At 29.2% G+C, this 16757-nt stretch overlaps 1 protein-coding gene across 2 annotated transcripts; it reads left to right on the forward strand.

Moving 5' to 3' along the window:
* Positions 1 to 5739: 5739 nt before the first annotated feature.
* Positions 5740 to 15517, forward strand: syap1 (synapse associated protein 1). 2 transcript variants are annotated; one of them, XM_051097061.1, is made up of 9 exons: positions 5740 to 6030; positions 7505 to 7623; positions 9254 to 9320; positions 9426 to 9499; positions 9644 to 9783; positions 9864 to 10018; positions 12596 to 12654; positions 12728 to 12857; positions 14740 to 15517. In XM_051097061.1, exons 1-9 carry the CDS (start codon positions 5886 to 5888, stop codon positions 14865 to 14867), a joined length of 1017 nt encoding a protein of 338 aa, XP_050953018.1. In that variant the 5' UTR covers positions 5740 to 5885; the 3' UTR covers positions 14868 to 15517. The 2 variants fall into 2 exon arrangements, with proteins under 2 accessions (XP_050953018.1, XP_050953019.1); XM_051097062.1 differs by having other exon boundaries at positions 12731 to 12857.
* Positions 15518 to 16757: the final 1240 nt, after the last annotated feature.

Consider the following 16757-nt stretch of genomic DNA (forward strand, 5'->3'; position numbering starts at 1 on the left):
ATCAAATAATTTGCAATAAGCGCTTTTATCTGATTGGAGCGCTTTGAATCAGTGAATCATTTTGCGACGCAGTGCTTTAACTGATTCGGAATTTCGAAAAGCTCCATTTTACCCATCACTATGTGTTTTTTAAAATTATTACAAGCCTTGTCTTTTGATCTGTTTTTGTTTTGCTAGCGAATCGTGTTTGAATTTGAATCAGTCGGACTCGGAGTGGTTTCAGCGTAAATGACTCACTTAATTGAATCGGTTTGTCTCTTCCTCAGTTTTTCCCGTCTTCAGCCATGTTTACACAACACTGTCAGCACTACTGGGTTTGCTGGCTAGTATTCTAAGATGAACTGAAATAATCGAAAAGTTTACAATTTCCATTCCGAAGATAACTGCTTTCCACGTCGAAACATCCACACATATGAAGATATTCAGGTGCAATGTTGCAACAACCGGTTTACTGCTAGCTAGCCAAAACAGGAATGACAAGCTGCAGCTCAAAATAGATGTTAGATGGAAACATTGTGCATTATAATCGAGTTTTATGGAGAGTAATGCGTTACGTTACTTTTGCGTTACTTTTAAATTCTGGGCAGGGCTTGCTTGCTTGTTTTTAATATAAAACAGTTTTATTTTTGGCAAACGTGAAAGCCCAGAAACTTTTCGGAGCTTTGAATTAATTGAACCGATTCCTACTTAAAATGATGGTCTGTTGGTCAAAACAGTGTGGTGCAACGAAAACATCCGTAAAAACACCTTTTACAAACAACTGGAAATGTTTAATTAAGCTTGCAATATATTAAATGCAATCAACAAATCATCTAATGCCATCAAATACCTAGTGCTTGTGTAACATGTGTTATTTAATTATTTGCATGGCTGGTTTTGTTTGTTTAATGGTGAGCGTTATTAATCAGGATAATAAGAGACAAATTACATACTCTTCTTTTTATTACCTATACAAATGTGTCATTAGCAGTATTGGGAAGTAACTAGTTACATGTAACGGAATTACGTAATTTAATTACATAATAAATGTAATTGTAATTAGTTTGTAATTAAATTACAGTTACTTTTGAAAAATGCCAGTGATTACAAAGGGGATTACATCTGAATTTTTTCACACACCCACCCCCACTTACAGATTTAATTTACTTCTTTCATAAATTGTATTGACTGCTCTAAAATGAGACACCAATGTTTCAGGAGTTTAGGACACATGCTTATTTAATAACTGTTTTATTTCCTATTTGGGTTTATGCATAAACTTTATTTTTTAAGATTTTTTCCAAGGCATTGTTAGATGCGTGTGTATTCTGTCATAACTATGCAAACATTTGATTTCAAACCCAGTTTCATATCTATTATACTATTTCTTGTTATGATTTCAAATCTGTATTTAACCTCGCAATGATCTCAAAGTAAATAAGAGCTGTTGAGTCTGCCTTTGGGGCATTGGTGCCAATAGCCTCGTGGTTAGCGTGCCGACATATAGCGCAACTATGCTCACGATGACCTGAGTTCGATTCCCATCTCGAGGTCCTTTGTCGATCCTGCTCCCCTCTCTCCTCCCAGCTCTTTCCTGTCATCTCTCTGCTGTCCTATCACAATAAAAGGCATAAAAATCCCCCCCCAAAAAAGTAAAAAAAAAAGTCTGAATTTGTGGTGGCTGTGCTTTAAAATAAATTGTTATTATTATTATTACATGGCTCTGTGGAATGCTTGATTCTGATTGGTCAGTCATGACATTCCAAGGTATGTTATTCCCTGATAACAACTGGTAAAAACTAATAACTCAGACTAATTCGGGGCAACTTAAGTCAGTGCTATGTGCTTGATAGTTTTTCTTGGCGGAAGCTTTGCGTTTGGTTAGCTAATAAAATAGTAAAGCTCAATTCAATATTATGTAGACAATTTCTTAATTCTGTCATCCTGGCATCGTGGACTCGCTCTATTGTTTCATACAAATGCAGCTGCTGCCCTTTTTTATTTATTTTTTTTGTACACTGTAATGGATTATAAGATAACTAACAAACTAGTATACTAAATTATTTATGTGGTGAAATGTTGTGTAAGAAAAGTGGTATGACTGCACTGTATACCTAAAATGTCTAGTTTGAACTTGCCGTTTGCTAGCAACTGATTTCTTCATGGAAGCTTTGCGTTGAAATATTTCAACTTAGATCAGTGTTTCATGTCTAATTATTTTGACACGAAACATCTAAATAATCTGTCAAGCAGCTGTGTAATAAGTGGGATAATGTACATCCAGCCAGTTGTTATCACAAAATAAAGATGTATGTTATCCCTTATAATCTTAATTTAAGTGATGAAGGATTTTGAAAGTCTGACAGTAATCAGTGTTAAGTGCTACTGTAAGGTTAACCCTGCCTGTTTTAAATGTTTCAAAATGATTAACAGTTGAAAATACTAGAAATTTAGAAAAGTAATCAAAAAGGAATTAAAAGTAATAAGTTACATTACCTTAATAAAGTAATTGAAAAATTACACTACTTATTACATTTTAAATCAAGTAACTTGTAATCTGTAACCTATTACATTTCCAAAGTAACCTTCCCAACACTGGTTAAATGAGTAAGTTAACCATTAAGTAGCAAAACTGATGACACACCAATCAGAATCTCTGCATCCAACAACGGAGAGAGAAGAGAAATAAACACATCATCTACATGGCTATTATACTTACACAAACAGTATAATTCCATAGTACAGTACCAGTACATTATATGATGGAAATTTCACTATTCTATATGTACAGTAAACTGTAGCACATGTTGTACAACTTCAATAGTGTGACTGTCAAAATTTATTTGTAACCATGTGTAGCCTCCTGCATTTTTGCAGAACTGAGAAATAAAGAAAAATATATATAGTCTTGTGTCAGGAGACCAAGAATCTGCTATAGTCTTGTGTACTGTAATGAAATTTAACCAAATGTGCAGAGGATGCTGAATTTACTTTTTAATTTTATTTTTTTACTGTACTGTATTGTGGTGCATACCAAGTTCATATACAGTTCTTTGTTGTTTGAACTTTTCTAGTGCTTTTCCTCTGCTTGCGTTCAAAGGAAATTATTTTTTCCCAAAAGTTCATTGCTGAATTAGCAATCTGTAATTTAATTTAGGCTGTATACTGTAATAGACATTGAATTGCAAAATAATTCCTAATAAGTATTTTTTTGTTGTGTTATTGATCTCACGAGTGTTGTTTTTGAATTGTGTGTAAGAATACCTGTAATAACTACATTGAAAGATTGATGATTGATGATTTCGACCATCTAAGTCCTAATTTAATAGAATCACATATCTTCTTTAGGGATACAAGCTCAGAAACATTTATAACCTGTTTTAGTATATAAAGTTTTCTTATACTGTTTATTGACTTGGTGCCATTATGGATATTGAAATGTTATTAATTTTTTATTTTAAACGGTATAGATGATTACTTAATGGTAATGCAATATTTGTGAACACAACTGTGTATGTCAGACTATAAATCCCCAAAAACTATGCATGGGGGCTTACTTTGGAGTTGCCACCCCTCATAGACCCCATGCCACCCCTTTGCCAACCTAAAAATTATTTTCTAGATCCGCCCCTGGATGAACACAAGATGACCTCATTGGATAAGGAATCTTTTTCAGCTCATTCTCAGTCTGTCAGAATGATTTAAATGAATTTTGCTTTTAACCCTTTCATTGCTGTAACACTTCAATCCAAACTGCCACAGGGTTACTGTCAATGCATGTGCCCGCTGGGGCACCAGGGTTGCGGATGCGCTGGCGGCGAGGGCCCGTCCATCGCTGCTTGCAGCTATATTTTATTTTATTTTTCTCTTTACAGTTTGTTTATGCTCTAAACTGAAATCTCCGAATCACTGAGTAGATTCAAATCATTCACAAATGATTCGAAGCGTTTTTCGAAAGCTCCGATCGCTAATTTTCTCACTACTTCCATTGTTTAATGCTATGGGTTTGAGGTCATGAGGGGTTTTTTTTTTCTTTTTTTTTTTTTTTTTTTTTTTTTTTTTTTACAGTAGGACGTTTTCTTTGCTACAGTTGCAATCAAAATTATTCAACCCCCCAGAGACGATGGTACTTTACAAATACAAGCTTTTCTGAAGATCCAGGACTTTATAAAAATTGCATCTACAACAGTTTAATGGCGTATTAAAAGTTATAATGTCAGTATAGAATGTAATGTTTTTGAGTTATAGGATTTTTTAATATCACAGCTATGTCATAATTATTTAACCCCTGTTCAACATTGCTGATTTAAGTCACTTATTTTTTTATGGTAGGGAACAAAATTGTCTTAAAACACAATTAAGCCTTTATAAACTTTATTAAAAAACAGAATTAGCTTGGGGTGTGACACATACATACGGTTGAGTCGCTAATATGACTCAGTCAACAGAGCTCTCACAAAAACTAAAGAGAAGAAATTGTCTTATTTTATTAGAAAATCTAAGGCTACATTAAGATTTCCAAGACATTAAAAGTTCCTTGAGACGCATCTGGCAGCCTTATTCCTTAGTTTGAAGTGTGTTGTACCAGAAAACCTGGTGGTGTTGAACAAAAAAGCACAATGTCATAAAATGTTTGATCAGAGTAACTGAGAAAAACCTGCAGTGTACAGCCAAATACTTGCAAGATGACCCAACAAAAGGAGGAAAAACATTTCAATGCAGAGTATAAGATGAACACAAGACAAGTATGGCCTTCATGTTGAGGCATCTTGCCGAATACCACTCTTGCCCAAGAAGAACAAAAAGACAGACTTGAACATCCTAAAATTCATCTGGATAGACCTGCGGAGTTCTGGAAGAATGATTTATGGAGTGATGTAACCAATCTGGAATGTTTTAGACCTGTGGATCAGCAGTATGTCTGGTGCAAAAAAGGCAAAACTTATTGGCAGAAGAACACCATCTCCACTGTCAAACACTGAGGTGGATCAGTCATGTTATGGGGTTGTTTTACTTTAGCAGGAAGTGGAAAACATGACTGTATGAAGGACATCCTGGATTCTTTGAAGTATCAGGCCATTTTGGCAAGAATTGTGATGCCTTTGATGCAAAGACTGAAGCTGATGATCAGTGGACTTTCTTGCAGGACAATCATCCTAAAGTATACATCAAAATCTACTTAAGCTTGGTTCAGGGATCAGTCATAGAATGTTCTTGAGTGGCCTGTTCAGTCTCCAGATTTAATTCTCATTGAAAATATTTGGTTGAATTTGAAAAAAGCAGTGGCAATGTGAAAACCAAAGATTATCAGTGATCTGAAAGCTTTTTCAGGCGAGGAATGGACCAAGATTGCAGTAGAAAGGTGACAGAAGCTTCTAAGCACTTCCAAACAGCGTTTATTGGTGGTTTTAAGGAATAAAAGATTCTGCACCAGATTTTACTTTTGGGGGTTGAATAATTTTGAACATGAATGTTTAGAGGCAATTTAATTTTCTTTCATTAGTCATCAACTTACGTTCTCAAAATTACTCAAATGTGTATGAATAAACTTTCTCTACTAGTGTACTGATGGCTTTGTTGAATTGTTTTCACAAAATTTTGTTCTCTGCAGCAAAATGTCTTGCAGGTCAAGGGGGTTGAATAATTTAGATTGCAACTGTATGTTGTTTCCACTCCTGTCAAAAGTTAAATTTGCCGCTAGCGGCGCGCAGTCGTTCTTCCCGTGCGGCAGGTGTCGCTGTGGAATCGCGGGCTCCGCCGCCGTATGTTGACAGAGGAAGCGCTCGGCTGCTGTTGTTGTTGATGTGGCCCCGTGCGGATGCGGATCATGGAGTAAAATTATACTGATTAAAACACCAGAGATCATTACTTTCACCGCGGAGAGACAGACACAGAGCACCGGCAGCATGTTTAAAGGCTGGAGCTCATGGTTGGGCGGAGAGTCCGAGAATCAAGAGAAAACGGACAAACAGGAAACAGCAGAGGAGAAAAACATCAACACAGAGACTGAAGAAACACAACACATCCTAGAGCAGGCCAAAGGACTCAGCGGTGACACATATACACGACACATCATGTTATAATCACTGTATATGATCAGATAATATACCAGAGTAACGCTACAGTGTTTTTGTAAGGGATACGGTTATATAACATGATGACAGATATGACATGAGTCATTGCTTTAACATGTTTTTGGACACAGATCATGAGAGAAACATATTAATATCACACTATATGAATCTACTTAATCATTATTACAGCATATGTCGTACTTTATCATGTTACAGCATATTTTGTAACGCAGAACACCTTGGTGTATTTATATAATAATATATAGATTGTAAACACGAGCTTCTGAAGTTTTGTTATAAGTCTGATGTTTACTAGCAGTGTTGGGGAGTAACTAGTTACATGTAACGGAATTACGTAATTTAATTACAAAATAAATGTAATTGTAATAAGTTACAGTTACTGAGAAAAAACTTTTGAAAAATGCCAGTGATTACAAAGGGGGTTACATCTGAATTTTTTCACACACCCACCCCCACTTACAGATTTAATTGACTTCTTTTAAATTGCATTGACTGCTCTAAAATGAGACACCAATGTTTTAGGAGTTTAGGACACATGCTTATTCGATAACTGTTTTATTTCCTATTTGGGTTTATGCATAAACTTTATTTTTTAAGAATGTTTTTTCCAAGGCATTGTTAGATGCTAGTGTTTTCTGTCAGAACTATGCAAACATTTGATTTCAAACCCAGTATCATAGCTATTAAACTATTTCTTGTTATGATGTTATGTTATGATCTTGTTATGACATATAGCGCAACTGCGCTCACGGTGACCCGAGTTCGATTCCCGTCTCGAGGTCCTTTGCCGATCCCGCTCCCCTCTCTCCTCCCAGCTCTTTCCTGTCATCTCTCTACTGTCCTATCACAATAAAAGGCATAAAAAGCCCAAAAAGCTAATTCGGGGCAACTTATGTCAGTGCTATATGCTATATGATTTCTTCATGGAAGCTTTCAACTCAGATCAGTGTTTCGTGTCTAATAATTTTGACACAAAACATCTAATAATCTGTCAAGCAGCTGTGTAATAAGTGAGATAATGTACATTCAGCCAGTTGTTATCGCAAAATAAAGATGTATGTTATCCCTTATAATCTTAATTCAAGTCATAAAGGATTTTGAAAGTCTGACAGTAATCAGTGTTGAGTGCTACTGTAAGGTTAACCCTGCCTGGTTTAAATGTTTGAAAATAACTAACAATTAAAAATATTAGAAATTTAGAAAAGTAATCAAAAAGTAATTAAAAGTAATGTTACATTACTTTAATAAAGTAATTGAAAAGTTACACTACTTATTACATTTTAAACAGAGTAACTTGTAATCTGTAACCTATTACATTTCCAAAGTAACCTTCCCAACACTGTTTACTAGAAGAAATGCAATCAACTCTTATGTTATGTATGTGTTTCATCCAGAGTTTTAATGTGTTTTTGTTCTCTCTTCTGTGTCAGGCTTTATTCTGAACTTTGCGAGCAGCGCCACTAAGAAAATCTCAGAGTCTGTGGCAGAAACAGCACAAACTATCAAGAAAACAGTGGAGGAGAGCAACATCGACGGCATCATTGACAAGGTATGTCATGTTGAAATTAAGAAATTCTCTAATTTGTTTTCAGGACAAATAAATTGTAAAAGATGGTGAAGTAGAAATATTGTTTGAAATACATGTGGCATGTTCTTTATGTAATTTAAAAATATATAACTTTTTTATATATACAATTTATAACTAAACATTTTATTTCTCTTGTCAAATTCAAGAGTGACTAATAATCCTGTTGTGTCATTGCTATGAGTTGTTTTTTCTCCAAAACTTTAAGTTTTTTAAATAATTTTATTTTTAATTTGTATCACCACCCTGGCATTTTATACTTTAATAAAATGAATTTCAAAATGAGGTTGAATTTAAAAATGTAAAACATTTTTATCATAGAAGTGTACACTTCCAGTCAAAAGTTTTTGAACAGTAAGATTTTTAATGTTTTTTAAGTGCATTTATTTGATCCAAAGTACAGCCAAAACAATGAAATATTGAAATATTTTTATATTTCAAAAAACTGCTTTCTATTTGAATATATTTTAAAATGTAATTTATTTCTGTGTTCAAAGCTAAATTTTTAGCATCATTACTCCAGTCTTCAGAGTCTCATGATTCTTCAGAAATCATTCTAATATGCTGATTTGCTGCTCAAGAAACATTATTATTATCAATATTTAAAACAGTTGAGACATTTTGTTTGATGATAAATAGATGAATAGAAAGATCAGCATTTATCTGAAATAAAAAGCTTATTTTTTATTTTTTATTTTTATTTTGGGAAAGAAATCATAGAAATGAATAATTTTATTTAGCAAGGATGCTTTAAAAACCTGAAAAAATCTACTCAGCTGTTGTCAACATAATAATAATAATAATAATAATAAAGAAAAAAATAATTTTTAAGCAGCAAATCAGAATATTAGAATGATTTCTGAAGGATCATGTGACTGGAGTAATGATGCTAAAAATTCAGCTTTGAAATCACAGGAATAAATTACGTTTTCAAATATATTCGAATAGAAAGCATTTAATATTTTTCAGAATTTTATCGATTTGCTGTACTTTGGATCAACTTTTGGATTTATATAAAAAAATTGCTATTGCTAAATTTTCTGCACATTTTAGTAATTTTGTTGTGTTTTCAACACTTTTATTATTTTTTAAAAAATACGTCTATATACTTATTAATATTTTGAATGATTTTTTATGTGTCATTTGAGTTACTTTTAGTGATTATGTTTTTACATTTTTATTAATTTTAAAATGTCTATATTGCTAAATATTTAGAATTATTTTGTACTTTTATCATTTATTTTTAATTTATTACTATTAGTAATATAGCTTTTGATTTTATTTTTCTGTTTTCATGTTTTTGTGCATTATTGTGTTTTTGTAAAACATTTTAAAATATGTCTGTTATATTAAATAATGTTTGTTTATTTATTACCTTTAGTTATTTTAGTATTTAAATGAGAAACTAAAGTGCAAAAATTACAAATATTGTAATTTTTACAATCAGCAACTAGATGATGTAAAATACATTTCAGTTAAAGTTTATTTTATTTCAATTAATGATTTATTTATTTATTTATTTATTTTTTGTTTGAATAACCTTGATTCAGACCAATAAAAATGAGCATTGCATCTCTATTTTCAATTCTCTCAGACCATTTTGGGAGATTTTCAGAAGGAGCAGGAAAAATTTGTCCAGGAGAAAAATGCAAAGAAAACAGGTATGGACATAAATGCCTGAATTTGTGACTCTGTACAGCTATTTTGAAGAAAAATCTTTTTATACATTCATGTATTTCCACAATTCCTTAATCTTTTGTGCATAGACGCCGCAGTGCCGCCCTGGGTTGGATACAATGAGGAGGAAACCATTCAGCAGCAGATACTTGCTTTATCCGCTGTGAGCATCAGCTGCTTGACCTCCGTATTTAAATCATTAGTAGACTAAAATTGAAAATAATTTTGAATAAAATATTTGTAATATTTTTTGTATATATATAAGCATGACTATTTATTTATTTATTATTTATTTATTAAAAATCAGGACAAGAGGAACTTCCTGCGCGATCCTCCGGCCGGAGTGCAGTTCCAGTTCGACTTTGATCAGATGTACCCCGTCGCCCTCGTGATGCTCCAGGAAGACGAACTGCTCAACAGGATGCGCTTTGACCTCGTCCCCAAACAGTGAGATTAGTTAATGCTCTGATTATTAATGCTGAGACTGTGAGAGCAGATGTGTCTGAATGTGTGTGTGTGTGTTTCAGGGTGAAGGAGGACGTGTTCTGGAGGAATTATTTCTACCGCGTGTCTCTGATCAAGCAGTCGGCGCAGCTCACGGCTCTGGCGGCGCAGCAGCAGGCGGCCGAAAAGAGGGAAGAGGAGAAGAACGCGTCGACACCGCTGAACGAGAACATCTCAGGTTCACGAGGCCTTGTATACTTACTGAAGAAAGAGTTCAGACTAGACTACAGATGATATTTTGAGAAAAAGGGCTGCAGATGGCTGATATAATTCCAGTAAAAACATAATACAATACAGGGTTATTAGAGTTAACTCAAACTAAAACCAACCAACTAAAAAAAAAAACATTTTGTTGCTTTATTATAAATATTTCATACCTAAATACCGTAGTTTTCATTTAGTAAATATACTAAAATAACTACAAATGAAATAAAAATTAATAAAAACTCTTCTTAAAGTTCTTAAGTTCTTTTTTTAAATTTATTTTAATTCATGTTTGTTTTAAGTCACAATAATGTGTTTTTGTGGCTTATTAAATTAAAAAAAAAAACTTGAACTTATTTTATTTTTATTTCATTTTATTTAATCTTTTGCCAAGGCAATATTTCTCATTTTCATTTCGTATTTAATATTAAAATAATAACTATATAAACTAAACTGTAAAACTACATCAACTAAATATAATAAAAAAAAAATGAAAAAATAAAATAAAAAATAAAATTATTTTAACCTTAAATAAAATATTAATGAAAATATAAAAAAATTGTAAATTGTAATTTTAAATTTGTTGAGTTTTTTTTCCATTTTTATTATATGTTTATTATATATGGCTATATAGTTTTTTTATCGACTTTTGATTTTTATTTTATTTAATTTGAGTTATTTTTAAAGTTTTGAGTTATTTTGTTGGTTATTATTGTGAAGTAAAACTAATCCAACAAAATAACTTAACTTTAAAAATAATTAAAATTAATTTAAATACAAATTAAAAAGTTGATGATATATTTATAAAAAAGCCAATAAAAATACAAAAACACAACAAAATTACTTTATTAAAATAAAATGGAAAATGTAAAGATAAAATTGAATTAAATGTGGTAATATTAACAGAAACTATAATAGAATCTCAGTTATATTAAAATAAAAATACAATAAATAAACATATTTGGGAGAAAAAATATATATAAAAATGGGGGGGAAAATCCTCAACAACAAAATTACTTAAAACTTAAACGTAACATGAAAATATTAAAATAAAATATATTTCAAAATATTAACAAAACCAATAATAGTATATTCATGATACTAAAACAACAGTTTTGTTGTATTTTTATATTTTTTTTATTATATTTTATTATATATGTTTTATTATATGTATTTTTAAAGTAAAATTATTTTGTTGGGTTATTATTGTGAAGTACAACTAAGCCAACAAAATAACATTAAAAATAATATAAAATAAAAATTAAAGATAAAAAATATATAGTAAAAAAAAAAAGCCAATAAAAATGACAAAAACACAAAATTAGTTTAACTAAAGTTAAACTGAAACAGAAATAAAAAATATAAACACATTTGGGAGAAAAAAATATAAAAATGGAGAAAAAAAAACATGACAACAAAATTACTTAAACCTTAAATAAAATAAAAATTAAAGTATTAAAATATATTTCAAAATATTATCAAAAACAATAATAGTAAAAAACACTAAAACAACTGTTTTGTTGTATTGTTATTATTTTTATTAGCTTTTTTTATATGTCAGTATAATTTTTATCAACTCAAATTTTTATTTTATGAAATTTTTCTCATATTTAAAGTTAAGTTGTTTTGTTTGGTTTATATTTGATAAGTAAAACTTAACCCAACCAAATAATTAAATAATTAAAAATAATTACAATTATATAAAATAAAAATTAAAGGTTGATTAAAAAAATATATATAGAAGTATGAAAAAAAGCCAATAAAAATGACAAAAACACAACAAAATTACTTTATTAAAATAAAATGGAAAATGTACAGATAAAATTGAATTAAATGTGGTAATATTAACAGAAACTATAATAGAATCTCAGTAATATTAAAATAAAAATACAATAAATAAACATATTTGGGAGAAAAAATATATATAAAAATGGGGGAAAATCCTCAACAACAAAATTACTTAAAACTTAAACGTAACATGAAAATATTAAAATAAAATATATTTCAAAATATTAACAAAACCAATAATAGTATATTCATGATACTAAAACAACAGTTTTGTTGTATTTTTATATTTTTTTTATTATATTTTATTATATATGTTTTATTATATGTATTTTTAAAGTAAAATTATTTTGTTGGGTTATTATTGTGAAGTACAACTAAGCCAACAAAATAACATTAAAAATAATATAAAATAAAAATTAAAGATAAAAAATATATAGTAAAAAAAAAAAGCCAATAAAAATGACAAAAACACAAAATTAGTTTAACTAAAGTTAAACTGAAACAGGAATAAAAAATATAAACACATTTGGGAGAAAAAAATATAAAAATGGAGAAAAAACATGAAATTACTAAACATAACATAAAAAACATAAAAAAACAAACATAAAAAAACAAAATTACTGAAAGTTTAACTAAAATTAAAATGAAACATTTTAAAAGAAATATTTTATTTTATTATTAGCCGCTTAATTATCATTGATGGTAAAATTCATTGTTTAGTCTCTCTGGAAAAGAAATGAATGTGTATTTTGCTGCTTCACAGAAACCATCAGACCCAAAACACCTCCAGTGGCCATCAGCGCTAAAGCCAAGACTAATGAGGTAGTGTTTCCTCCTCAGATTTGCATTCTCATCACAGGTTTCAGTGATTAAGCTCATTTGTTGACTGTGCTAGCAGGAGGACGAGGACATCTCCACCAGCCCCGGCGTGTCTGAGTTCGTGAGCGACGCGTTTGACGCCTGCGACATAAACCAGGAGGATCTGAGGAAAGAGATGGAGCAGCTGGTGCTGGATAAGAAAGACGGTGAGTTCGACTCGCAGCAAAAACAACTATTACACAGCGCAGTGTAGCTTTAAGACGCGTCTGTTTCAAAATACAGCTTTCCAAAATAAAGACTTCAATATTTCTTTTGTTTTCCCTTTCACTATTTTGATATATTTTTGTTAATATTTTGAATTGCATTTTATTTTTATATTTTCTGTTTTTGTTTTAATTTAATACATCCAATGTGTTTTGTCATTTGTGTTCAAGTGTTTATATACTTTTTATTAAGTTTTTAGATTAAGTATTAGTTATTTTACCTAAACGCTGAAATGTTTGTAGGTGTTTAGTGCAGAAACATTATTTCTTTTCTTTTCAGAAACATTTATTTCATTCTGTGCATCACCTTTTATTTATACCAACAATGCTTTGCATTGTAATGATTTTTTTTTTTGCATAATTTTTCTTTCTTTTTTCAATGAGACTTTTTAAAAAATTTTATTTATTATTATTATTTTTTAAACTTTTTTTTTAGGCATTAAGATTTCTTTGCATAATGATTTAATATGTTAAATTAGCTTTTATTTTTATAATTTGTTTGGTCATTTTTATTCATATTTAAGTTTTTTTTTTATTTCAGTTAACTTTTTAAAATATATTGTGGATTTTTGTCATTTTTATTTGATTTTTATATGTCTTCAGTTTTTAATTTTACTGTAGATTGAGTTATTGTAGTGCTTTTAACTTAAAATAAAAATTAGAAATTGCTGAAATTTTTTAATGTTTTAAATGCTGAAAGGTTATGTATGACACTTGATGATTTAATGTGTTAAATTAGATTTTATTTTTGTAATTTGTTTTGTCTTTTTTTTTTCATTTTTATGTCTAAATATATATTTTTTTATTGAAATTCAGTTTTTAATTTTAGTTGAAAAAAATTGAAGTTTCTGAAATATTTTAATGTTTTAAATGTTGAAAGCTTATGACTAATACTAAATACTAATACTTGTACTAATAATTATTGCATAATTGTTTTTTATTTCTCTTGTTTAATTTTATTTTTTAATGAGACTTTTATGATGTTGTTTCTGCATAATGATTTAATGTTAAATTAGATTTTATTTTTATCATTTGTTTTGTCATTTTTATTATTTTTTTTTGTTTTTTAATTCAGTTAATTTTTTTTTAAATTATATTGTGAATTTCTTTGTCATTTTTTAATTAGTTTTTTATGTCTATATAGTTTTGAATTTCATTTTTGACTTTTAGTTTTTAGTTTTAGTCTGAAATGTTTCAATGTCTTTTGTTTATAATTTTTTTTAATGATTTTTTGGTTGTTTTTGCATAATGATTTAATATGTTGAATTAGATTTTATTTTTAGAATTTTTGTTTTTTTATTTCAGTTACCTTTTTTAAAATTAAATTGTGCATTTGTCATTTTTTTTTGTCTAATTTTATTGAATTTTAGTTTTTAATTTTAGTTTATTATAGTTCAATTTAATCCAAATGTTTTAATCTTTTAAATGCTGAAAGGTTATGTATGACACTTTTTAAAATACTAATACTAGTATTAATAATGTTTTCCATTGTAACACTGCTTTATAATTATTTGCGTTATTGCATAATTATAATTTTTTTATTTCTTTTGTTTAAATGTATTTTTTTTTTAAATGAGACTTTATGATTTTTTTGGTTGTTTATTTTACTCTTTTGTAAATGATTATATTTTATTATTACATAATAATTTTTGCCGAGGCTTTTACATTTTTTTTTTTTTTTTTTTTTTTCACTGGAGGAAGGTGTTTATTTTACCTTCTTCTTTTTTTTTTTAAATGTTTTATCTTTAAGAATTTCTATTTCAAAATCCTCTTTTCCAAAAAAAAGGTCTTCAATATTTTTTGTTTTCCGTTCGTTCTCCGATAGAAGAGACGGCCGACTGGGAGAAGGAGCTGCAGCAGGAACTTCAGGAATACGAGGTGGTCGTCGACCCGGAAAATCGCGACGATAACTGGGACCGTGAGATTGAGGAGATGCTGCAGGACGACAGCTAAAGCGTCACAGCGCCTCCTCTGGTGTGGAGGACAAATTAAGAAATCAGCAGGCCCTTTCTACTATATCATCAATCTGACTGGACTGAAATATCGCGATTTCCTATAAGAATGTTTAATAAATGTGATGTTTAGCGTTAGAGGGATTTGGTGAGGTGCCAATATGCACACAACTAAGATCGTAATTAGTGAGAACACGTAAGTCAGATATAGTATACAGATTTATCTTTCCTTTCTGACTAATTTCTGCCATAAAGACCTTCTTTAAGAAGTGTACAAGCAAACCAAAACTGAAAAGGCTGAACGGTTGTAGTGCTCAAACACTATAAACACACATATCAAGTCCATAAATACTTTACAGTCGTGTGAAGGCGAATGTTTCAATGGCTTCTCATTCCTTTATTTGTTTTTGATTGTCGATTCAATATTTGTAGGTTTCGGTGCAGTTAATGTTTGTTTTCTCTAGATCATCTGAAATAAAACTGAATTCCATACCTTATTATTCATATAGTATGTACATGTTTGTAAGGTGAGAGGTTTAATATAACTTTGTGTTTGTTTGTTTATTTGTTTTTTTCAACTTGCACCTTGTCTTGTTACTTTAAAGATGAATAATCATGATTTTGTTGCAGTAAATAAAGTCTAAAATTCTCTCTTTTTTTGTGCTTTCTTGTTTAGTTTAATACACTATGCTACAATTATGGTCGATATATGCTATAATAATGCCGTTAATAAAAGAAACGATTTATTTTACTCAGCGTAGCATATTTAATGACGTTTGTGTCTTGTTCTATATGCATAAATGCGTCGTTTAATGTCATGTTTGTACGCATTTAATAGCGCGCATGTATGTGTTTATACAGGTCACTTGCGTTCAGCTTAAACATGTCACTGCGCACGTAGACGTAATAGCGTCATTCGGGTTGCCAAGTGCTTCCGAAATCCGCTGAATTCGCCGCCTTTTATCACATTAAACCCAAAAGATACCAGAGGTACGTGCGTCAATATTGTGATGGCAGTCGCTGAAATGTATATATATATATATTTTAAGAAACATTGCATTTCATCATTCAGTCAATTTGTTGTTAGTTACATTTACAGTAATAAAAATAATATAATTACAAAAAAGATAAAGAGAATATAATAAAAAAAAATTACATAAATTATATAAAATATTATATATATATATATATATATATATATATATATATATATATGTGTGTGTGTGTGTGTGTGTGTGTATAGTATTATATAAATTAAAAATGATATAAAAATACAAAAATCTAATAAACTAAATAAAATAAATAATAAAATCAAAATAACTAAATAAAACTAAACCAAAAAATTGGTTAAAATAAATAAAAAGATTAATAAAACATTCAAATAAAAATAGGTGGATGATAAAAAAATAAAATAAAAGCTAACTAAAAATTGTTATTTTTTTAAATAATTAAAATTAATTAAAAATAAAATAAAGAAATAAAAATAGATAATTAAAAAATAAATCTCACTAAAAATATTTAAATAAACACTTTAAATAACAACACAAAAAAAAATTAAAATAGATAAATAATGAAAAAGAGGAAATAAAAGAGAAATAAAATTTCAAAAATGATTAATACATGTTATTTTATAATAATAATAATAATAGTAACGACAATAATTGTTCTGCGTTGTAACACTTTATAAATAAATATGTTATGGGACGTTTAGCCATAATTTTTTAAAATTTTATTTACTTTATTTTTTTAAATTATTATTGTTTTTTTTTTTTTTTTTGTCAGATGAGAATGTTTATTTTGTAATATTCTAAATAGTAATATTGCAGATAAAGAGAAAAATAATAAATACAGAGAATATAATAAATAAAAAGAATATAATTATATAAATTAT

This window comes from Labeo rohita, chromosome 23 (genome assembly GCF_022985175.1).
Source record: "Labeo rohita strain BAU-BD-2019 chromosome 23, IGBB_LRoh.1.0, whole genome shotgun sequence".
Lineage (NCBI taxonomy): Eukaryota > Metazoa > Chordata > Actinopteri > Cypriniformes > Cyprinidae > Labeo > Labeo rohita.

Coding starts and splice junctions, on each gene's coding strand:
- syap1 (XM_051097061.1), top strand. CDS start 5,886: ATGTTTAAAGGCTGGAGCTCATGGTTGGGCGGAGAGTCCGAGAATCAA. Junction 9,784..9,863: donor TTTGACCTCGTCCCCAAACA/GTGAGATTAGTT, acceptor TGTGTGTTTCAG/GGTGAAGGAGGACGTGTTCT. Junction 12,858..14,739: donor GGTGCTGGATAAGAAAGACG/GTGAGTTCGACT, acceptor GTTCTCCGATAG/AAGAGACGGCCGACTGGGAG.